The sequence below is a fragment of the Rhagoletis zephyria genome, unplaced genomic scaffold (genome assembly GCF_001687245.7).
Source record: "Rhagoletis zephyria isolate East Lansing unplaced genomic scaffold, Rhagoletis_zephyria_1.1 Rzeph_scaffold_00015, whole genome shotgun sequence".
Taxonomy (NCBI): Eukaryota; Metazoa; Arthropoda; class Insecta; order Diptera; family Tephritidae; genus Rhagoletis; species Rhagoletis zephyria.
In genome coordinates, this window is record NW_016157099.1 from 795,338 (window position 1) to 820,857 (window position 25,520).

The window sequence follows — 25,520 nt, forward strand, 5'->3', positions numbered from 1 at the left end:
GGTAAATTTTCTTCGTGTATGTTACACGCTTCCAGCCACTGTTTTCGCACGAACTGTAGCTTAGGAAACGTAAAAAACTTAACCCCAGATCCTTTACATGTATGTACCGAATTTTCACAGTTTGGGCACACACAGCTCATTTTTTTTATTTGGCTAATTTACACAAAATTTATCTCATATATGTTCAATAACTTCACTAAACTTCACTCATTTTCATACATTTTTGTTTACTTTTACAAAAAAAAAAATATTATCTCTGGTGATCAGGTAGCATGAATTTTATGAAATGTCATAATTTTATTAAAAGTCAAATGGTTAGCAACAACAACGAATGTCATTAAATGGAACTACCTTCTTTTTTGTATCATGGTTTCATGTTCATTACTTGTTTTTTTTTATAAAAGTCTAGCTCATTACAAAACCAAATTCAAACTTTGGACCAAAATGTAAAAAAAAATTCAAAAATGTTACCAAATTTTCAAGCTTTTTAATCAGCATTTTTACAATAAAGTTTGGCATGCAGTTTTATAGCCTATTAAACTTTAACACAACAAAGTGCAAGTTGCTAAAAAATCTCGTTGATTTTTGGTGTTACACAATTTCTTCCATACAATGTATGTTCACGTTTTTTTTTGTGCGGAAATTAAAAAAGGATGTATGGTAACAAATGCAAGCACTGCACACTTGAGTGCTTGAAACAACCCAGCAAAACCTTTTTCTTTTTTGGTAAGCGCTTAATTTTTGTATCGATGAAGTAACGCGTTACCATACGCCTCAAGGCAAAATTTTTCACTTTTTCTCATTTTTTTAATTTCTCGCTTACCTCCAATGGCATGCCCAGGCTAAAATAATGTCTTCTGTATACAAGAGGGTATGTGGTGAATTCCAAAAAGTGCTTACCACTATAGATTCACCACATACCCTCTAGTATACAGAACACATTACATTAACCTGGGCATTTCATTGGAGTTAAGCGAGAAATTTTAAGAATGCTTTCCGACTAAATTGCCTGTAATACAATAGCTAAACGAGAAAGTGAAAAATTTTGTCTTGAGGCGTATTGTAATGCGTTACTCCATCGATACAAAAAGTAAGCGCATACCAAAGAATCAAAGTTTTTGCTGGGAAACAAGTAACGCGTTGAGACAAAATAATGTGGACACTTGCGTACGCAAGTAGCACCGCAACAGCCAAAGGCGATGGCGATTATACCGCAAGCGCTTTTACACCAAATCTGTTCAAAGCCACTAAAATAGGCACCCGTACTGTTCTCTGACTTGTATGCTTACTTGGTGGCCCTAAAGCGAATTCTATGCTTGAAGGCATTACAAAATTATTTCCATTCAATGAATGCAAGTTTGTATCGCTTTTCTTTATTCATATTTAAAAATGCTGACTTAATAGTGTTAAATATAACAGTCAAAAGACATATGCATAGGTACATATGTGCATTAGGGTGGTCCTTAAAATGAAGGATTTTATACAGTCTCACCCCTTCAATCCATAACACCACTGTCATAGATACCACATATACATTTTGGTCCCGCTTGGAGTCGATTAAGGCATATCGCAAAGGGGTCAAAGGCCAGATGCCTCTAAAGACTCAAAAAATTAAAAATATGTTTTTGCTATCACATATAAATTTTAGTCCCGATTGAAGTCGGTTAAGACGTCGTCATAGGGTAATCGGAACTTCGATCCCTGTGCGACACGCCTTAACCGACTTCAATCGGGACTAAAATTTATATGTGATATCTTCGACAATAATAGATGATAGGTATTAGACGAAAAAAATAATAATAAGAATTTTTTCAGTCTCCATAGAGGAATTTGAAATTTGCCCCCTGTTCGACACGTCTCCAATCGGTGATATGTGACATCTTCGACTATAGTAGCATCGACGTAGGGGTTAAGGCTTAGGAAATCTGATGTAAAAATGTGCTCCCCACATTTAAGGACCAACGTAATGTACATAGTACATACATTAAACGAAACACACAAAATAGTCCCTCCGTATTTTCCCTATTCTTGTGTTATGAACTAACTACCATTGAATTAATTCGTAATTTATGACTTTACAACGCTAGTAAACCGACTGTTGATAGGGATATTTCAGGTGTTACAGCTCGTATGTTTATACGCATGCGCAGAAGAACACATTTGAATAAATGAAGTAGAGGAATAAGGAAATGAATAATTGTACACCTTTTTTTTAAGTAATGCGATACTTGGAAAACCTTTTCCGTCTGTAGTGCAAATCTGGTTAAAACCTCTGTAGGATGCTTTTTGTTTTTCACTGCAGAGTACATAGTACTGCATAGTATGTAGTCGCATATTTTTGCATAAATTAAGCAATAAATCAGAGAATCTCCAGCCAGCCGTTATCAATCTTATAAACACGCTTGTAGTTACCTGCATGAAAATGTACGAATATACATGATTTGTAGTGAGTGTTTCTCCATAAGTTTTCTATTTTAGACAAATCTGCCACATTTGCTACATTTTAATTATTTCTCTGCCTGCGTATTTTGTAAAACTAAAACTTTTCAACTCAATGGGTTTATTAAGGCTATAAAAAAATAAAACCGCTCATTTGGTGCAGGATTGCCATAATAAACAAACAAAAAATATTTGCGTTAAGTATGCAGAAATCACCGCCACCTCGATTAGTCGATTAGATAATTGTTTAATTAATCATAATCCGGATTAATCAAAAAAACATGATTAATCAGATTCTGATTATTCCTGTCACTGTACACAGTGTACGGTTTACTCATAAAAAATTAATTTAAATCTGAGTAACTTTGCTCATATGTACATACCTTTCGCATTTGCTTTCAAAGAAAATTAAATTTTTTTTATAATAATATTATAATATGTACAATATTTTTCTTATTAACAAAAATAGAATGCCAAATGAGCACCTTACTATGTTATTCATTGAAATGGAAAAATAAGAATGTGCTTATTTATATATGAATGTGTATAAATTTTTTTCTATATAAAAAACATTGATTAATCACCTTTCTGAATAATAAATTTAATTATGTTCTGATTAATTAAATGTAATTAATTGAGAAATTAATCACTTTGATTAATCAAAAATTATTATTCTTTGATTAATTAATTAATCAGGTATCGATTAATCAGCTTGTTCGATTAATTGTTTAATCTTACATCCCTACTTCAAAGCAATGGAAAGGCCTTCTTATTTACGGAAGTCAAATTCCTCTAAGTATTAAACTGCTGGATGTTCTCCAAATACATATATGTATATAAATATATGTAGTATATGCTTTACAACACCGCAGTGTGTACATATACTATACACATAAGTATGTAGGAGATACAGGCCGCTATTAAGAGTTGCATTCGATCTTCGACTAGAAGCCGTGTAAGTGTAGTCTTTCGAATATATTTTGACATACAATATGTTTATGAAATTAGTCTGCAGATTTATTAAAATCTTCAACTGTCTAAAGAGGCGTTTGTAGACCTGCTGTCCGCTACCTGTCCGCTACACAAAACCTGCTGCAGCAATGCTCTCGAGTCAAATCTTTTTAAAATATTTTAAAACTATCAACAGCTCTACGATTTTATTATTAGAGATCATGCCAACTGAACACTAGGATTTTCTTTCATAAGTGAAACCAGCCTTTCGAGCTTGTGTTTAGTATTCACGTCGTTAGACCTGCATGAAATTATTAAAAATTGTTTAAAATTAGTGTCTAGCCGCCAAAAAGTAGGAAAACAAACGCAAAATCATACATTTCTCACAATTTCCTAACACTTCGCTACAGTATCGAAAGCAAAATTAAGTTCGACAGAAAATTTGATACTCAACGAAAATTTCGACACGGTTGCATAGCTCACCATACGAATTACAGATTCGAACGCAACTTATAATTAGGGACACAGCTTGCTGTTTTGGTCAGTGTTCCGCATTAATTTTGAGGATTAATAATAATAATAATAATAGATTGGCGCTTACACATATGTATGTTAGTGTTTGGCCGAGCTTCTCCTCCGACTTATGGCGTGCGCCTTGATATTGTCACACAAAGCGGAGGGACCTACAGTTTTACGCCGACTCCGAACAGCGATTGTATTTTTATGAGAAGATCTTTTTCATGGCAGAAATACACTCGGAGGTTTGGCATTGCCTGCCGAGGGATGACCGCTGTTAAGAAAAACCCCTTTTTCTATATTTTTTTTTGCGATGTTGCTTTGACTAGGGTTTGAACCCAGGTGCTGCGGAGTGGAAGGGCGCACTGCTTAGCACTACACCACAGCGGTCGACATTTTGAGGATTAGCTGCAAGAATTAACGAGTTGATCGGGATCAGCGCTGCCGCCTGCCTATACTTTAAGATAGATTCAGATCTGGAATTTGTAATTGAGCGAATGAATGCCCAAAGTGTAAAAGCCAGCGCGTTAATGTCAAAAGTTAGTTTAATGCGCGTCTAGAAGAAGCATACGTATTTCCGCTGCTTCCCGCCTCATATTAGAAATACGCTTAACGATTGCAACATTACATTAGTCAAATAAGGTATAGTTTGCTAGAATGCCTCCTAGACTTGAGAGACGCCAACCAAATTCACTTCTTTTCTCCTTATTTAGCGATGTAACCACCTAAGGGCGCTGTTACGCAGACGATCATATAATCCCTGATCACGGCACTTTTTCTCAAATTTTTTCCAATCTTAAGGCCTGTATGCAGCTCTCAAGAAAAGCAAAAACTCCATATAAAATGACGTACAAGAAATGGCTAAGAAATTTTCATGAGTGAAATTTCCTTAAGGCAGTACGCAGTTCTTAAGAAATTTACTACGCTTTCTACTACGGTTCTCTAAAGTTTTTTGTGAAAAAAGACCACAAGGAAACCCAGGTTTGCAACAGAAATATATGCCCGTTCCATTATTTCTTGAGGAAAGAGTGAGGCAACAAGCTGTGAGGTATCAAAAATGTCAAAATTCCTTGGACACACACGCGAAATAATGGCAAGTTTTTCTTGGCCGTTTTCTTGAGAGCTGCATACAGGGCTNGCCGAGCTTCTCCTCCGACTTATGGCGTGCGCCTTGATATTGTCACACAAAGCGGAGGGACCTACAGTTTTACGCCGACTCCGAACAGCGATTGTATTTTTATGAGAAGATCTTTTTCATGGCAGAAATACACTCGGAGGTTTGGCATTGCCTGCCGAGGGATGACCGCTGTTAAGAAAAACCCCTTTTTCTATATTTTTTTTTGCGATGTTGCTTTGACTAGGGTTTGAACCCAGGTGCTGCGGAGTGGAAGGGCGCACTGCTTAGCACTACACCACAGCGGTCGACATTTTGAGGATTAGCTGCAAGAATTAACGAGTTGATCGGGATCAGCGCTGCCGCCTGCCTATACTTTAAGATAGATTCAGATCTGGAATTTGTAATTGAGCGAATGAATGCCCAAAGTGTAAAAGCCAGCGCGTTAATGTCAAAAGTTAGTTTAATGCGCGTCTAGAAGAAGCATACGTATTTCCGCTGCTTCCCGCCTCATATTAGAAATACGCTTAACGATTGCAACATTACATTAGTCAAATAAGGTATAGTTTGCTAGAATGCCTCCTAGACTTGAGAGACGCCAACCAAATTCACTTCTTTTCTCCTTATTTAGCGATGTAACCACCTAAGGGCGCTGTTACGCAGACGATCATATAATCCCTGATCACGGCACTTTTTCTCAAATTTTTTCCAATCTTAAGGCCTGTATGCAGCTCTCAAGAAAAGCAAAAACTCCATATAAAATGACGTACAAGAAATGGCTAAGAAATTTTCATGAGTGAAATTTCCTTAAGGCAGTACGCAGTTCTTAAGAAATTTACTACGCTTTCTACTACGGTTCTCTAAAGTTTTTTGTGAAAAAAGACCACAAGGAAACCCAGGTTTGCAACAGAAATATATGCCCGTTCCATTATTTCTTGAGGAAAGAGTGAGGCAACAAGCTGTGAGGTATCAAAAATGTCAAAATTCCTTGGACACACACGCGAAATAATGGCAAGTTTTTCTTGGCCGTTTTCTTGAGAGCTGCATACAGGGCTTTACTCTCTTTGACCAACATGCTGTTATGCAGAGGGTCAAATGACCAGCGTATTTCTTTGGCTCAGTTGCATTTCTTTGGTCTATTTTTCTACTACTTTTTACATTTGTGTTATGAATGACGAAAATCCCTGGATACCAAGCTTCATTACAATCAATACATTTTTGAGGAAATCGTCCACAATATTGGATCCGCCATAATGATTTTCTAAAATTAAATATCAATTTCGAAATCAGTGACGACGAAAAGCTCTGGATACCAAGCTTCATAACAATCTATACATTTTTTAATAAATCGTCCGCCATATTGGATCCGCTATTTTGAATTTGGAAAATTTAATTTACTATTCGAATTCAGTGACGACGAAAATCCTTAACTACCATTTTCATTGAAATCTGTCAAATACATATAGAGGAAATACGTCCGCCATATTGGATCCGCCATTTTGAATTTTGGAAATTTAATTTACTATTCAAATTCAGTGATGACGAAAATCCTTATTTAACAATATCATTGAAATCTGTCAAATACATATGGAGGAAACATTAAGCTTCATAAGAATTTATAAATTTTTGAAGAAAACGCCCGCCATATCGAATGCGCCATTTTGATTTTTGAAAATTGAATATGAATTTCGAAATCAGTGACGACGGAAATCTCCGCATCCCTAGCTTCATAACCACATAGACATTTTTTAAGAAATCATCCGCCATATTGGATCCGCCATTGTGAATTTTGGAAATTTAGTTTAATATTCGAAATCAGTGATGATGAAAATCCCTAAATACCAACTTTCATTGAAATCTGTCAAATACATATGGAGTAAGCATTTTTGTCGTCCTATATTGTCGATTCGTCCCTATGTGCGATGTGAGAAATAAAATGCCGATTTGAAATCAAATTCGAGTCAATACACTTTTGAAATTCAGAGCGTATTGAAATTTTCTTTTATGCATCCGTTTTGAATCACAGCGAACTGTAGAGCTGGGATACTATCGATAGTATCGATAGGTGAAAATTTTCGCTTCTATCGATAGTTTTTGAAAACTATCGATGCCGGTTTTAGCGAAACTTCTCTCTTCTTTACATCTCTTAATATTACATTATTTTTTTTATCTAAGAAAATTAACAATACAGTCGGCAAAAAAAAATTTAGTTATTGGAATTTTTAGCAACTATCAGCTTACACTGAGTTATAATAAAATTTAATAAGCTATAAAACCGCTTACACAAAATTTTTATAGAAATTTGAATTAAGAAGCTTGAAATTTTAATGATTTTGTAGTTTTTTTATGTTTTGTACAACGTTTATAAAAAATTAGTAGACACTAAACAAACAAAAAAAATAGTCAAAACTGTAAAAATGTTGTGTTGCTATTATTTTGACCAGTACTTTATTCATTTTCTTATATTATGGTCAAATGTTAATAATTTCCTTTGTCCGGATTTTGATATGCGCCTCCGTATTTGATCTCAGTTGAACTTTTATAAGTATGAGTTGTCAATTTAAAAGAATATCTTTTGTTTTGTTTGTTTTGTAGTATTAGAAATTTATTATTATAACCAATTTCTCTTCTTTGCACTTAAAAAGGGACAAACAAAATCCGAATTTAATTTTTCCATATTCAAGTGGATGCAAGTTTATGTATATAAGTATATATACATATGTAATTCAGACGCATAAATTAATAAGTTTTTTTATTATAATAAGAAGTTCTTTTTGATGCACGCAAATTCAAACAAATTTATATCATCTCTTTAATTTACAAAGTAATTTGTAAATGATTTTATTTTTAAGCAATTTAGCATTTAAATTCAATACCTCTCACGACGATAGTGCTATCGATACTATCGATGTTTTCAACTATCGTTTCGAAAACTATCGAGTGCCGGTACTATCGATAGTATCCCAGCTCTCGCGAACTTGGTCAAAGCGCTTTATGTGTCGGTATAAACAAGGTATATGTTTGTTAAATCAGTAAAAGCTTCACATTATGTATGTTTTCCCTAAAATAACAAACAAGGAATTGATAACTTAAAAAAAAACTCCATCTTCAGTGTAACAATTTGCTGTAAACATATATTAATGTAGACACTTATAATATTGTGAGCATTAGGGTAGACCAAAAATGTATGTCGGAATTTTAATGACTGCTTTATACCGAGAAAACTACACCGCTATTTTTTTTTATTTTGCCGCGGAGTTAAAAATTGCATTTTGAATGTTCAAAAAAAAACATCAAATAACCATCTAACGAGTACTTATACATATGCATATGTATGCATATTAGGGTGATCAAAAAAAAAAATTAAGTCAGAATTTTAGTGCTCTAACCCCTCTGGATTGTTCTATACCGAAAATATTTATACCCCTTCTTTTATCATAAAATCAAAAAAAATTTAGTGGTCGCCTAAGGCGCTCAAAGTTTAATATGTATTTTATATGGGGAAAAACATTTTTTGTGGAAATGGTATACAATTCTTGAGAATCAATATTTTTCGATCGGAAAACTCTGTTTCGCTTTAGCAGACTTCCAATAATAATATCCCAGTGTTTGTTTTACCATTTTTTAATACTAGCTATTTTTCATGTGTCCCCCATTGCGTTTTTGGGGGTTCAGGGTCAGTTGAGTATTACTTTTCCCACACGTACATATAAAGTACATTGAAAACTATTAGCGCTTTGAGCGGTCTTCAAATATTTTTTGATTTTAAGATATAGGAAGGAGTATAATTTTTTTCGGTATAAAACAATCCTGCGATTGGAGAGCATTAAAATTCCGACTTTATTTTTTTTTACCACCCAAATATGCATACATATGCATTTTTATAAGTACTAGTTAGATGGTTATTTGATGTTTTCTTTGAACATTCATTCCCTTTTTGTTTATAGTAAAATTGCTTTACTGGTATTTTCATGTGATTGACGTGTTTCACTTCAACTATAATTGCTGCAGTTGTACCCCGAAATTCCTCTCCTATTTCAAGCAACTAACTGCGAATGCACTCCTCTAAGTGTTCTTATGTCTTCTACGTTTTTGTCCGCCCTCACTAAAATGATGTTGTCAGCATTTGACAGATTCCCAAACGAACACGAGGGGCGGCAGGTCAAAAGGCCAAAGAAATTTTTCAACTTTTCTGTACACAAGTCTCAAGTAGTTGCCGGACGTGCTCCTAGTCAATTCCACTTTGCCTCAATTCAGTATGTTGGAAATTAATTTTTGTTCTTGTGCTCCTATTAAGTGAACCTTTAAAACAATATGTATAGAGAACGTACATACATGCGAGTATGTACATGAATATGTAGTCATGAGTTAACTGTTTGAAACATATTCGCCATTCGGGAATTCCGCTGTGTATCTATTTTTTTGGTAGGTACCTGTAATTAAATCCTTCAAATTAAAGAAAATATGTATAACTAGAAGGTAAGATTCAAAGTAAAGTAAAATGTTCAAAAGCTCTTCAGTTTGACAAAGCATGCATATGTATGCATGTAAGTATACGTATGTACATATGAGCAGTTTGGCCGAGCTTCTTCTCTAATTTGTGATCTGCTTCCTGATGTTTGCCATTGTCTGCCGAGGGGCGACCGCTATTTGAAAAACTTTTTTTGATGTTGCTGGGACCAAAAATTGAACCATGGATCTCTACTAAAATCCGAAAAAAAATCAGAATGAATGCAATTAAAATTATTAAAAAAGTTAAAATAGGACCAAATGTGAATGTGTCTCTGATTTTGACTTGTTTTACTTTGGTTCTAAATAAAAGTTATCTTTACTGTAAAAAGTTTTATTGCAATTTTTGGTCATTACTTTATACCAACATAAGCATTTTGACTGTATGGAAACTGCATAAAATAAAACCGGTTTATCCGATTGTTTCTTAATTTCAAAATCAGGAAGCGGTTTTGTTTTTCAAGTTGCAATTTTTTGATTGACTCGAAGCCCGGTTTTGGAAAAAAGGCGAATGATTATAATCGAATACCCTACTTAACGATTGGCTGCTAACTTGATCGCTGTAATTCCTAACTCTTGCCATCACACTACGCGCTCGCTTATGCCAAAAACTAAGTAAAGGTAAATTTACAATACCGAAAATCTTAGTTTCTTTCTCTACGTATGTAATGCAACTTTCCTCAAATACTTCCCAACACAAAAGCACTTCCATAGAAGATATAACGCTTATTTATTGATATTACTTTGTATAATTCTGTCAGTTTCTTTATATTTATTGGATATTTGATGTCATAACCAAAGACGGGCAGCATTTGTCAATTTTTTCTAGACAATGCTGGTATCGGAAATGCTAGCTTTGGTTGTTTATGTCATAGATTTGCTGGTGTACTTGATCGTACCCTGCAAAAAGTGGGACTAGGTTAAGTACTAGTACAGGACCACGCTACCTTGTAACCAACACTAGTAACCAAAATGGTCCAAATATATGGAGAAAAAATGGTAACATTAACATTGCGATGTCATTGGACCTGACCACCTCTGGTCCAGCGCTGCATAACATAGGACCACTTCTGGTCCACCGCTGCATAACACGGGACCACCTAGAAAACTACTCCTTTTGGACCATGGCACATTCGGCAACCGAATCATATTGCCGATGGGTCACGAAGAGGTGGTGTTCAGCACATAAATCATGTTTGTACGTTTGAAGTGGTCCAGGTCAGCATAACAAGTTCCTAGTATGCAACCTGGTCCATTTGCACATACTTTAAAATTACGACCCAGTGGACCACCTGGTCCTCAAATTTTTGCAGGGTATGTGCATTTTGTATATGTATACATAAGTATATGTGTGTGTATGCTGTAAACAAACATATCTGGTTGCTTAATCCCAATTTGCCAAACGATTCGAATCGAATTCGATTCATGATCTAATTCGTCGCACACTGGGGACGCTTCAAAGAGGACGACGCTCAAAATACATTTTTCAAATCTTGATGTATAATTAAAGAAATTATACCGGCAGAGTCATAACAAAGTACCATATTATAATAAAAGATTGGCGCTTTCGCAATTGTTAGTGCTTGGCCGAGCTTTTCCTCCGATTTGAGGCGTGCGCCTTGATGTTGTCACAAAAAAGGGGAGCAGCCTACAGTTTTACGCCGACTGCGAACGGCGATTGTATTTTTATGAGAAGCTGCTTTTTCATTGCAGAAATACACTCAGTGTTGGCAAAATGTTAATCTGATTAACGTTTTAAATTAACGATTAAAATGTTAATCGTGATTGACGAAAAGAGGCAATCAAAATTAAATAAAATATCCCGGTGCTTTAGAAATCGATCTTGAAAATGCGTAACGAAAAGATCTTTGTACGGTATTTCAATCGCGATTCGGTAATACTCTTAAAAATGCTTCCGAGTGATATGAAGCTTTTGTGTTCCGTTACCTTGTATGTTTGCTTGCGTTCTCTGGCTAGTTCTCTGCTGATATTCATTGAATTATTTTGCCAAGCCATACCTTAATAGGGAAGCGAAGGATATGCTGGACCACATAAGGGAAAAATTCTGTATAAAACACGGAAATCCGAAGTTTTTCTCAGTTTTAATGGATAATCGAAGTTTCATCGTTATGTGCGATATTGAAAACATCAACAAGCTTTCCTCCAAATTTCAGACTTTTTAATCATAATTAAGAAAAATTTAGAAAATTACAATTATTTTGACTTTCGGATATAAGGTTCTTTAATTCGAAAAATTTAATTTTTTTGATCACATCTTATCGCGATTTTATGAATTTTAGCAAATGCTTTGAGTGATAAAATTAAGTAATATGTAACTGAAAACAAAAAATCGTAATAATAAACTTTTTGGGACCAGCAGAATACAAAATAACGTTTATTTTACGTCCTTACTTCAAACACGTTCGATTAGTACTCTGTTAGCTGTTGTGAAATTTGGTCAGCAACAAGCATTAGTAGCGTTCCCTAACTCGCAAGAAGTTGCAAGATTTTGCATGAATTTACCAGAAAGCGTTCCCGTGCTTTGTTCTCTAGCAAATTTGTAATCTCTTTGTCAGAAGTTTTTTTTTTGTAAAATCTGGTAAATTGTCAAAAAAACTAATTAAAAGTTGAATAAGCAAAAACAAAAGTGCAGCTGCATTTTCACGTTATAAAATAGATATGTACGTAGCGAAGAAATATCAAGTTTTGTATTAAGTTTTGTGTTAAGTATTTTTAATAATTAGTTTGTGTATTTGCTTATAATTCATTATATCGCCAAATGATTAAAAAAAACTGCTATGTAAACCAAAAATGGCGTTTGCGGTGCATTTCACAGTTTTACCAGTTTTTTTCTTTCTCTTTGAGCATTTTTGCCTTTTGACTGTTTTACAGGTTTTATCCAGAAAAGTTGAGGAACGAAACAATTGTTTTCACGCGAAAATTCTACATCAACTTAATTGTAAAACAATTAAAACGTCAAGACGTGAAATTCATTATGATTAAAACACATTGAAAAATAGGTTACGGACTACAGTTGTCAAACTGTTTTAAAACGTACTCTTCTGTACATACCCAATAAACACCAAAAAAATATTTATCCAACCTTGGAGAAATTCATAGTTCTCAAGTTGATATCCAACATCATTCTCCAACTCATCTCTAACCCACTCGCAGATACGTAAAAAGTGATAGAGATACGAATTTTTAATTATCAAGTGAAAAACTAAACCTATATAGAGGGGAAAACGACCAACGAAAAGTAAATAATCTTCAAAGTATCCTGAAATATTCTTGAAAGAAAATAATACGCCAAGTGAATCAAGGTGCAAAATTACTGTCCGACTGTATAATGTGAAGTGAATTATTGTAATACGATATTGATTAACTACATAATACAAAAGGAGTAATAAAATGAAAAATTAATATTTAAATTCATCTATATATGTCGTTTCAATCAAAAAGGTATAAGATATTTTACTATTTCAATTTCAGTATTTCAATGATATGTTTGAGATCAATTGGAGAATTACATTAGAGTTCAAGTTGAGAACTAGCATTTTCTCAACATGAGAAACAGTCCTTTTTTCATACAAAGAAAAATACCCTTTTTGTTGAGAACGCTATGATCCTCCACTTGAGGTTCTGTTGAGAAACAACGTTGGAGATTTGAGAAATACCTTAGTTCTCAACTTAACCTCAAGTTAAGCTCAAACCTAAATGTTTATTTCTATTTTTCGAACGAGGTTCTTACTTTTCTTTTATATCAAACTCATACAATTTCATGATGTCGCTGCCGCGTTCAAAAAATTCATGTCGCCAACGTCAAAGCGATAGCGATGTTTAACCTGCTAGTGCTAACCAGACATTAAGAAACTGGCTCTCATGGATATAACAGGGATTCGGTAACGTTGATAACGATGTTTAACCTTCTTCTTCTTTTTTGGCGCTGTAACCGCCTAAGCGATTTTGGCCGAGTTCAGCAAAGCACGCCAGTCGTTTCTCCTCTGTGCCAACTGACGCCAATTGGAAACGCCAAGTGAAGCCAAGTCCTTCTCCACCTGATCTTTCCATCGCAGTGGGGGCCTCCCTCTTCCTCTGCTACCACCAGCGGGTTCCGAGTTGAATACTTTCAGAGCTGGAGCTTCGGTGTCCATTCGAACGACATGACCAAGCCAGCGGAGCCGCTGTATTTTAATTCGCTGCACTATGTCCATATCGTTGTAAAGCTCATACAGCTCATCGTTCCATCGTCTGCGGTACTCGCCGTCGCCAACGCGTAAAGGCCCGTAAATCTTCCGCAAAATCTTTCTCTCAAACACTCCAAGAGCCGCCTCATCGGATGTTGTCATTGTCCATGCTTCTGCGCCATATACCAGCACGGGCATGATGAGTGACTTATAGAGCGTGGTTTTCGTACGTCGAGAGAGGACTTTACTCCTGAATTGCCTACTCAGTCCAAAGTAGCACTTGTTGGCAAGAGTGATTCTGCGTTGGATTTCAATGCTGACATTATTATCGGTGTTAATGCTGGTTCCCAAGTAAACGAAATTCTCTACTTTCTCGAAATTGTAACTGTCAACAGTGACGTGGGTGCCAAGGCGTGAATGTGCTGACTGTTTATTTGATGACAAGAGATACTTCGTCTTGTCCTCGTTTACCACCAGACCCATTCGCTTTGCTTCCCTATCCAACCTGGAAAAGGCAGAACAGACTTCGCGGTTTTTGTTACCGATGATGTCGATGTCATCGGCATAGGCCAGCAATTGCACGCTCTTGTAGTAACGATGTTTAACCGGAGGTTGGTATTAAAAATACATGAGAAACTGGTCCTGAGTTTTTTTATTATTTTATTTTATTTATTAAAAGTTTAATTTTATTAAAAAAGTTCTCAACTATAATTATATAAACAAACCGTAAAAGTAATGATTGAGTTCATTTAAAAAAATTTTACGGAAATTATTCTGGCTGGGTGAATCGAACCCAAGATCTCGCGGATCAGATCAATTGCGCCGTTAATCGGGATCAACGTTGCCGTCAGTCTATGCTTTTAGCTGCAGGACTTAATCCGGATTAACTGCAGTTAATTCCCGAGAATATTCCGAATTAACGAGTTGATCCGGATCAACACTGACGTCTGCCTATGCATTTAAATCCACGACCAGTCATCCAGGAATATGTCTCTTTTGAGCGGTTATGAAAATAAGCGAATTACATCGCGCCCAAATATTGTATTTATACTATACATTTACTTTTGCCTTATCTTGTCTCATCAGTCCACGTACATACAGCATCGAATGTGGTTTCTTGCATAATGTTTAGATCACTGAACATTAAAATTTAATAAACAATAGTTTTAAATTTGATAATTTCATTCGGACTCAAAAGATCTGTTCCAGCTCTCAAATTACTCGTTCAGTTAAATTATATGCATAATTTTAAAAGCACTATCGAATTCTTAAAAAACCATGCTAGTGAGATGTTTGAAAAATTATGCCTGGCTGATATCTAGATATTGCATGTGAAATTTACGCGAATAGTTATGTATAATGGAACCACAGAATAAATAGTATACAGAAGAAGCATGTCAACTATCGAACCTATAGTTGCGATCCCGTACGAGTCCGGACTAGTCAGAAATAGTCAGAATCAGTCAGATTTTACTGGAAATCGATCCCGTACTCGGTTCTCTGACTATTGAGAGGACAAAAAAGAGAGTAAATACGGTTCTCTCTCTGTCAGAAGTTACCAGTTTTAGTCCGAGAATTTTTTGCTGGTAAATTCTGGTAAATGTGTCAAACGATCAGCTGTAGTGTGTTTGGCAACCAAATTGTAAAGAAAAGAAAAGTGCACTCTGCTAATTTATGTTGAAAAGTATTTAATTACTTGTTTAAGTGGATCCTAATGAATTTGAAAGTATTTTTGGTTATTTACATGTGTGAGCTAAGTGTGTTTACATACAAAATATGCAAAAATTTACAACCAAAATTTGGAGGTTATGTTGAAGTTGACAGAAGTTACCATTTTTACTAGAAAGCGATCCCGTACTTTTCAATGTTACTCTCTCGCTCTTAGCGAATTTTTATTTTTTGACAGTTTTACTAGTCCGAGTCCGAGGAATACGGGATTGCACCTAATTTGAATTTATGGCACGAGCGGTTGAGGCAAGCAAGGGTATCACAAGCGGCGCTGCCTCTGTTACTTTAGCAGTATTTTCACTCGGCTGGAGCTGTTAAATAACTTCGTTTGCCATCGCGATGTGTGTTTGTGGTGCTTTGCATCCAAGAATGATAGAATACAAGCACGATTGAGAGAAATAGAGATTGCGCCAATCACGGTACCGCAAATCCGCTCTTTGAGATTTTGACAGAATCAGCCGTGTGCGTGACGTTATCTTTTTTTTTTTTGGGTTCTGGAGTTTGTTGGCGGGACCAGGTCCCTAGAAAGCCAGGTTTTCCCTCCAATGTCGTGTTCTCCTCTGGATTACTACACGACCATGTAGTAATATTTNTTTTTTTTTTTGGGTTCTTGAGTTTGTTGGCGGGACCAGGTCCCTAGAAAGCCAGGTTTTCCTTCCAATTTCGTGTTTTCCTCTGGATTACTACACGACCATGTAGTAATATTTGATTGGGACGACGAAGGTCCTGAATGAGCGAAGTAGCCTGGAAGGCTGTGATGTACACATTAGCGTGTGTAACGAATGTAGCCGGCAATATATAGTTCTTGTGTTATCATCAACTTTTAATTGATTTCTTTAATTTTGTTTTATATTATTGTTATTTTTATTTTATTTTTTTTATTTTTTTTTTCAGTACAGGGTGTGGTGGACGGTATTTCACCACGGATAAATACGCAAATAATATACAAATTTATTAGAATTTTACTTCCGCTTTAATTAGAAAATTAGCAAGTGAGGTGATTTTGCGTCTATCGAAGCCGTGAAAAATATCATGGAAATTCTGATTATCTTGAAAAATATCGAAGCCCTCCCTAATGTGGCCCAAGAGGGGACAATGAAAGGTTTGGTGAATGAAGTTATCTGGATCTCCACAGCTGCAACGGCTGCTGGTTATAGCTTTGATTTTGAAAAGATACTCCTGATCATAAGTATGACCCGTGAGGATCCTGTTTATTAATTTAGTTTCTTTTGCTGACAAGGCAGTGGACTTGAACCAGTTATTTTTGGGTTTGGCACTGAAAATTTGAGCAAAAAGGTTCGGTTTAACATCCGAATATGCTAAAAAATCAGCATACCATTGATCGTTGATTTCGTTACGGATACGCCTGAGTGCTTCTTCAGGAGTAAGGCTAACATCGAGTACATTGTGACAGTTAATGGCGTTCTTGGCGATTGTGTCAGCTCTTTCATTGCCTGCTATGCCTTTGTGGCTTGGGGTCCAATTTATAGTGACATTATCAAAGTCTTCATTGGTAGCCAGGTTGTGTATCGCTAAAATAATGTGGTTATGGGTTTTTCCCTTCATCAGCAATTGGCAGGCAATGAGGCTGTCTGTGAAAATAACAATTTTGTCATATTTCAACTCCTTCGCTATTTCCAGTGCTCTTAGAATCGCCAGCGATTCTCCAAACGAGGAAGAAGCTTGGAAGGGCAGTTTGTGTGCATGCTCTGTATTGTTCGAGTGATTATATATAGCTATGCCAGTGGAGGAATCGCCCACTGATGCGTCTGTGAAAAAAATTTTAAAATTATCACGTTTATAATCATGTACTAAGGAGTTGTAAATGGACCTAATCCTTTCGCTTGATATGTTGTCTTTTTTGTCTGGAAGGGTTTTCATTACTATATTTAAGTTATTGTGCAGAATCGTGCTACAGACCACATTGAGGCCGTCAAAGACATGTTTGAATTCGTTTAAGACAAGGCTATAGCTGGAGTTTGCTCTAGGGCAGTCGTATAAAAATGATTTGAATGTTACGTCAGAGATGAGATTGCTCATAATTTCTTTGGCCGTAAGCCATTTGGCCCGTTCACATGGCGGCAGCTCATTGGCCAGAGCATAATCTAGGGGTACTGGAGTTGATGGAGTTAAACCCAGAGCTCTACGTAGGAAGCTGTTCTGGAAGGTTTGGATCTTTTTGTCGGCTGTTTTCGCACAGTTTGCCATGGATGATCTACAGTACTCTATTTTGCTTCTCACGATGGCTTTGTAGTAGTTCAAAGCTACCCTGGGATGGAGACCCGCTTTAACAGAGGTAAGACATTTGAAAAGGTAGGAGTTATTTTGTGATTTATTGAATGTGACTTTATAGTGCTCGCTCACAGCCAAGGATGCACTAATATTCCTTCCTAGAAAGTTTAGATTTTGCACCTGTTGCAGTGACTGATTTTGGCACGTTATGTTGAAGGTCTTTTTGCTACCTCTGCAGATATTAAGGAACTTGGTCTTTTCGGGGTTGAAGGAGAGATTTAAGTTGTTACATAGCAGGTGAAAACTATTTATCTTGTGTTGAAGGTTCATGGCTGCCTGATCAGGGTCACGATGAAATGACAAAAGGATAAAATCGTCAGCAAATTGTAATGTAATCCCTTGGTGTAGAGATTAAATAAAAGGGGGGAGAGACAACTGCCCTGTGGTGGGCCATTGCAGATCTCCTCCGCCTCTGATCCCAACTGCAGCCTTCTCAGCGCCAAAAAGTTGGTGATCCCCTCCACATATGTACGGTGAATCCCCTCCTCAATCAACGTCGTTCTAAGCTTCGAAACTTCCACACAATTGTATGCGTTGCAGATGTCTGTGGAACAGATCAGGACTTTGTACCCTCGACTCTTGTGGCAGGCAATTTCATGCAGTAGATAGTTGACGCATACTGTTGCTGACCTCTTTTCTCTGTATGCGAAAGAGTGCCTGGGAAGTGCAGCCCTTTCTTCCAGCTGGTTTCCTATCCTCTTCTTAATGACACTGTTGATGCATTTCTTGAACACCGGAAGGAGAGCAATGGGTCGAAAGTTTTTGATGTCCTTAAGATCCTTGTCCTTTTTGGGTATGGGTACAATGTTAATGCTGCGCCATCTCTCAGTTATTTGGTTAGTGAGGAATACGTCGTTCAAGGCAGTCCTAATGTTACCTATGGCTTGGTCAGGTAGAGCTTTGAGCATGTTGTAAGTTATATGGTCTGAACCCCCTGCAGAGTTACCTTTTTTTGAGTGAATGGCTGTATGAAGTTCATCAAACGTTATGGCCAAACTGTTAGCTATTACTATCTCCTTGTTGAGAGGCATCACCTGATCTGAGTTGGATACCTGAGACTTGAGGAAGTGGAGGTAGTTGCGGTTGTTCTCATTAGACCATGCATATTTGATGTTGTTTCTGAAGTCACCCCTTAGGGCCTTCACAAACCTCCAGGCTTCTTTTGTGGACGGATTGTCATTCAACTCCTCAATTTTTCGTTCAAAGCTTCTTTTGTTTGCCTCTTTAACCTGATCTTTCCACTTCTCCTCAATATCGATGTATGCTTGAAAGTTTTCGGGGGTGGGGTGGGTCCTACACTTCTTATGAGCTATCTTCTTGAATCTAAACAGTTTCGCTAGTGAGTCATGCCACCATACCTTGGGTGTTCTATTTTTGGAGATCGTATAGGTAGCAGCCCTGACCTCTTCCTCAAGCTTGTGGTGAATATCATTGATGTCAGGTTCTACATTGATTTGTTGAAGGCTTTCTATAAGTTTGTACTTAGCTCGGAATTTGACTTCTGTGACCTGAATTGCAGTGGATTCTATAATTATGGGTACGTGGTGGCTGCCACCAATCGTAACTGGATCAGTTTTCCATGTTAAGGGCATGCTGCAGTTAGTGAATGAGAGATCGAGTACTGAGCCATTTGTGGCCATTACATTGCTTTTGAAGGTGTGCGAGCCATCATTTAGAGCAAAAAAGCTGAAGTTGGAAATAATTTTGTGTAAGTTGTTACCACGACAAGAGGTAACGTGGTCACCCCATGCCCTAGCTCTGGCATTGAAGTCTCCCAGAATCAAGACATTTTCAAATTTTTCAAGGAAAGTAAGAAGCCTAAACACTTCATCTTTGAACGGCTCTATGAGAATGGTCTGAGGAAAATATACTGCACATATGATAAGGTTTGGCTCCAGATTCTTAGTTTGTACTATAAGTATATCACTGTCGGATGAATAAAGCAGTCTTTGAAATTTAATTCTTTTATTAAGGATTATGGCCACCCCGCCATATCCATCGTCCCTATTTTTTTCTATTATATTAAAATTAGTTATATTCCTATGTGCTAGTTCGCTAGAGGTGAAAATTTCACTTAAACAAGCAATGTCAAAATTGTAGTTATTTAGATAAAATTCGATTGTATTAATATTAGCCTTCAATGACTGGCAATTGTATTGCAATACTTTCATTGGGTTATGATTAGGGGGGTGGCGGGGGCCGCTACTAATTGCCTCTAAGTCTTCTCGAATTTTTATTGAGTCACACTTCTGCTTGAGCTTGGAGATTTCTTTAAGTGAGCCGCTCAACCGCTCATCTGCACATATTGTTTGGAGGATTTTGAACATATCTGTTACTAACCTTTCAAGCTCAGATACCTTCCCCTTAAGGTATTCGGGCTTGTCAAGTACAGACGATGTCTCAGCTCTTGTCTTCCGTTCTACCCTTCTTTGAGGTGATTTGGACGCATTGGAGACCTCCTGCCTGCCTCTGCGTGCTACAACATTAAATTTCCCCTTGGTCAATCTTCTGTTAATGTTCACATTCCTATCTTGAGTGGTCTCTTCCTCATCAACTAGTTTGGGGAAGTCTACATCCTCAGTTGCTAATAAATCAAACCGATTTTCCCTGTTGTCGAAATATGTTTTTATAGTCTACCGTCGAGACATCTTTTTGACAGCCCTAACATAATTGATGTTTTGTTCCCTTTCCCAGGTAGCGCATTTTGATTTGTCGGACGAGATGTGGTCGACACCTCCACACAGTATGCACTTTTTATTACACAAACTTTCTTCGCATTGGTCAAGTCCACATTTAGTGCACCTTTTTTTAGATTTGCACGCGAACTGTGTGTGGCCAAGCCTTCCACAGTTTAAGCACTGCTTTAAGGGGGGAATGAAGAAGTCGACATTAAGTTTAGTGTAGTCAAGTATTATGTACTTGGGCAATTCCTTGCCCGAGAATCCTACTTTAATAGTTGTGGTGGGAGTAAACACACCTTTTTCACTGTCTCTACGTGTGAAGCGCCTAATAGAGGTTATGGGGATGCTGGAGACCGCATTGGCCATAATTTCGTCGTCATTGTAAAAAGTGGGAATGCCTCTTACCACGCCGTACGTTTCAAGAGCCGACCTCGGAACAAACGCCCTAAGCCCTAGATCGCTTAGCTTGGTACTTAATAGAAAATTATTAGCTGCAGCGCAGTTTTTAAAAGTCACCTTATACAAACTTTTCCGTATCGCGCGAATAAACTCTATATCTTTGAAACGTAGGGGTTTAATTTTGTTAAATAGAGTAAGTCCATTGGTAACTCTAGTGTTAATTATGTCATTGCATTGCGAGGTATCTACCAAAACCAAGTAAACTCCCGAGAAATCTGCCGGGTACATTGTCATAGTTGTAAGAGGTTCATTACATTTACTTTTTCCGTCACTGTACTGACGCTGAAATCGCCACCAGTCATGATTAGCGGTTCTTGAGTGCCCGTTGCACTGCCGTTAGCTGCGTCGACGTTGACGTCAACCGCCATGTCACTGCCACACATGTTCTTAAATATAACCTCACTACTTTTTCCGTCAGCTTTTTCATTACCTTCACTGCCCAAACCAAAATCACTTTTAATTTTTTCAATATCCTGCTTCTTTAAAAGTTTATCAATTTTTTCATGATTGTCCCTCTTGAGCCTCTTGCCTCTGGCAAGATTGGCACTAGAGAGAGCCTCGAAATCTTCGGCCGATGACGCCCTCGACAGTGATGTCGACGACGCCATAGCGGCTTTCAATTTTTTTGCTGCCGTCTTAGGCAGGCTTCCGGCTTAAGAGACCACTATCCACGAAACAAAAAGATTTTCACAGCTTCAAAAAAGGCAAAATCACTTACCCAAAGATTTATCTCCAAATAGTGGTGCTTAGTTGATACGAAAGTGAAAATTCCACTACACGCCAAAAGCGGAGCACAAAATGGCGGTGAAAAATCAATCTAGCTACACTAAGTAGCACACAAGAATATAAAACTAGATTACTATGTTATACTGCACACACAAGTGCACGAGCGCCAAATCAAAGTCACAGTTTATAATTTTGCGCAGAACACGTCCAGACACACCCGAGGTTTAATCGCGAATGGCGGTGACGTTATCTTGGTGCAATTGTTGATTGTGAGTATACGAAAAAACCAAATAACAATTTTAATATTTGTGCGTTTATATTTCTGCGTGGTTTTAAACAATTATTGAGACATTACAAAGCAAAGTGAAGTGTGCAGTGGCAAAGTGTAATAGTGAAAACAAAACGGAAGCGTGCGATATAAGTTTTTTTTTTCGTTTCCTGCGGACGCAAACCTGGCGAAAAAGTGGAAACAGTTCTGCCGGCGAGGAGATGCCGAGCTTTGTGCTATGTGCTATGTGTGTGAGCTATGGGCTTCTACATGGAACTATGTTGGCCTTTCCTTGGTGAATTGTAGTAGGTATATTTCCATGGTGAATGTAGACAGTTGCTGGTTTAGTTTTCTGGCAATGGCAAACATACAAAAGCAGTTTCTACAGTAAATAGATACATGAACTTCACTACCTACTTATTTTTGTTAGTACCTGATTCTTTTTAGTGCTGGTATGAGGTAATGCACCAGTGGATAAGGTCGCCAGGCGCTAATTCAAGCGGCATCTTACCGCGCTGTTACGTACCTAATACGAAGCAGTGCCCAAATTATTATACATTTAAAAGTTCAGCTTAAATTATGTTTTACTGACATAGAATATTTTCTTCCAAAAAAGTATACATCCTCTCGGAAATGGTACAAAAGTCATCAAATAAAAGCTGTGGAGTCAACAGCTGTGGAGTTTATGGTGGTTGGCTACCGTCCACAAATATAAATATGCACTCTGCATGGCTTTTTAAAATGTCAAGTCCAAAAATTCACTTTGCTGCACACTTTGCAAACACTGTTAATAAATCCATTTTTTCATGTGCTAAAAATCGTCATTATCTAAAGGGCTACATATCCAAAATTATTGGTACGTCTTCCTAATTAATCAATCTTTGTATATTTATTGATTCCTGCAAAATTGGGCCATGTAATATTAAAATTAACACATTTTTCTGCATTGTTTACATATTTTTATATGCGTTTTGGCATTTCTCTCTCGCAATTGCACCAAGATGACGTCACGCAAAAATTACGCTCAAAAATCCTCTCTCATTGGCGCAATCTTGTATTCTATCATTCTTGGTTATCCATGATGCGATTGTTGTACGAATGGATGCTTGCTTATATATCTCCTCATTTTACAGGTTTCTTGAGCGACTCGATATTTTGTTGTTATAGCATAATATTTGTTTTGACGTGATTGCTTTATTAAATATTTTGTTTTTTTTTCGCATAATATTCTTTTTGACTGTCGGGCGCTGTGGTGTAGTGGTAAGCAGTGCGCGCTTCCACTCCGCAACGCCTGGGTTCAAACCCTGGTCAAAGCAACATCGCAAAAAATATAGAAAAAAGGTTTTTTCTTAACAGCGGTCGTCCCTCGGCAGGCAATGGCAAACCTCCGAGTGTATTTCTGCCATGAAAAACAGCTTCTCATAAAAATACAATCGCCGTTCGTAGTCGGCGTAAAACTGTAGGTCCCTCCGCTTTGTGTGACAACATCAAGGCGCACAGCACAAATCGGAGGAGAAGCTCGGCCAAACACTAACATATGTGTAAGCGCCAATCTATTATTATTATTATTATTCTTTTTGACTAATTCATTAAATTGGCTGTAAAAATGGAATCTGCAAAAGCTGTTCCCAAAAATGCTTTGAAAAGCGGACTTAAATGTGCCGTTAAAAGCTGTGGAAAATCAAAGCGCCATCACGAAGGTTTGAGGATGTTCAAATTTCCACCCTGTGATTCTATCATGGACCAAGTTTGTAATATAAATGTAGAGGATTATTCCAATTCGCTCTATATTTGTGGAAATCATTTCATAGTTTACCACATGGGAAAGAAAAAATTTAAATCTGCAGCTGTTCGAATATATCAATTGGAAGAAATCGAGGATGATTACGATTTTGTAGAAACAGAATGCTCTTCAAAAAGACGTCGCTTTCAGAACTACGAAGCTGTACGCAATAGTTGCGAAAAATACGCAAAATCTCTTAATTTTTACAGAAAAAAGTATTTTAACTTACTTAAAAAATTTAAGACCCTAAAAAAGCAATTTAAGAAAGTTAGATATTGCAAATTACCTGAAAAAATTGATTCTTTGGAAAACATCAGCAAGGAGTCAAAAATTTTTTGTAAGCTCCTTTTACGTAATGGTCCTAAGCAATATAGTAAAGAATAAAAAGAATTAACCCAAAATATTTTTTATGTCTCCCAATCAACTTATGCTTTTTTAAGAAATAAATTGCACTTTAATTTACCGCACATTGCTTCTGTTAACCGATAAGCTCCCGTAAAATTCCTTCAACCAGGCTTTTTGAACAATTCATTTGAAAGCATCAAACAAAACCCTGGTTGATGGGTTTGCGCAAAATGGTTTTGAAAGAGCCAAGGAAATCGGTAAGCAGCTATGTGTGTTTATGCTGGAATCAAAACATGAATTGGTCTTTGGTTTTCAACTATTTTGTTTCGAAAAATGGTCTTTCTGGCGATTTACTGAAAAAAATTATTCTTAAAAATTTAACGATAGCATCGGCATTGCGGTTAAAGTATTGAATTGTGATCAGGGGTCGTCGAATCGGAAATGTTTCTCGGAGTTAGACGCTGCTTTAGAAAACCTGTTCTTTACACATGACAACGTGAAAATTTTTTGTATGTACGATTTTCCACACTTGGTGAAGTCACTTCGCAATGGCTGGCTAAAGTGCGATCTTTCAACACCGGACGGAGTAGTCAGCTTCAAAGTTATTAAAGAGCTATGGGAGATGGAGCTTAATATAGGAATAAAAATGTGTCGAAAATTTACAAGGCAGCACATTTTCCCAAATTCTTTCGAAAAAATGAAAGTAAAGCTAGGTTTTAAGCGGAGCACTGAAGAACAGGCCTTATCTACCGCAAACTTCATAGAAAAAGTTAACAAAATTTTTGATTGCCTAAATAGTGGATCACTTAATTAAAAAAATCCGTATAAATCTGCACTACAGTTAAATAATTTACCGCACAAAGTTTTTTTAGCATATCTAAACGAATCTAAATTTACTGATGTTAAGAAAAAATTATATTTTCTTGATGGAATGAAATTAACATTGAACGCTCTTCTACAGTTGGTTGAAGAAATATTAGCAAAGGAATCAGATATGTTTTTTTTTGATGACAAGAACATTAAATCAAGGTAAGTTTGAAAATTATTTCGCAATTTTGCGACAAAAGGGGGGAAACAATATTAATCCGTCAGTACCCGAAATTAATATTCTATTAGATAAGTTGATGGCAGCCAAAATTGTCCAAGCAAGTTCTAATAGCAACTGTGAAGAAATAAGAGATTCCACTTTCGAACTGCTTCTGAATATTATACCAGAAGAATCATTTATGGAAGAAGGCTGTAATGAAAACATCTTAAGTAATGCAGACAATGATAATGAAGATCTTGTGTTTGAAAATTGCATTGTAAGGGACGACTTTGAGTCCTGTCCAAATGTAAGCATAGACTTACCTTCGTTGAGATATTTTATTGGATATATTGCCTTTAAAATGTTACCCAAAATTAACTGCACCATTTGCACTGCGGAATTAAGAAAGGAAAGTGATATATTGACTGCCCCTAGTGAACTTTTTATTTTTCATAAAAACTACAATTCTCTTCGCGATTTTGGAACTCTTATGGC

The 25,520-nt window shown here is 36.7% G+C and overlaps 2 protein-coding genes across 5 annotated transcripts in view; one reads left to right on the forward strand and one right to left on the reverse strand.

Annotated features, from left to right (window-relative positions):
- Snoo (Sno oncogene) overlaps positions 1-25,520 on the forward strand; it is a 454,232-nt gene that overhangs the window by 416,513 nt on the left and 12,199 nt on the right. The gene's annotated exons all lie outside the window — the stretch shown is intronic.
- LOC108360301 (uncharacterized) lies at positions 16,326-18,035 on the reverse strand. The gene is made up of 2 exons (XM_017612527.1): positions 16,781-18,035; positions 16,326-16,720 (listed from the first exon to the last, which is right to left on the reverse strand). Exons 1-2 carry the CDS (start codon positions 18,004-18,006, stop codon positions 16,399-16,401), a joined length of 1,548 nt encoding a protein of 515 aa, XP_017468016.1. The 5' UTR covers positions 18,007-18,035; the 3' UTR covers positions 16,326-16,398.

Excerpts from the sequence above, each read along its gene's own strand:
- LOC108360301 (XM_017612527.1), bottom strand. The coding sequence starts at position 18,006 with ATGAACCTTCAACACAAGATAAATAGTTTTCACCTGCTATGTAACAAC. Across the intron at positions 16,721-16,780 it reads AACGAAATCAACGATCAATG|TGCCAAACCCAAAAATAACT; the intron begins GTATGCTGATTT and ends TCAAATTTTCAG.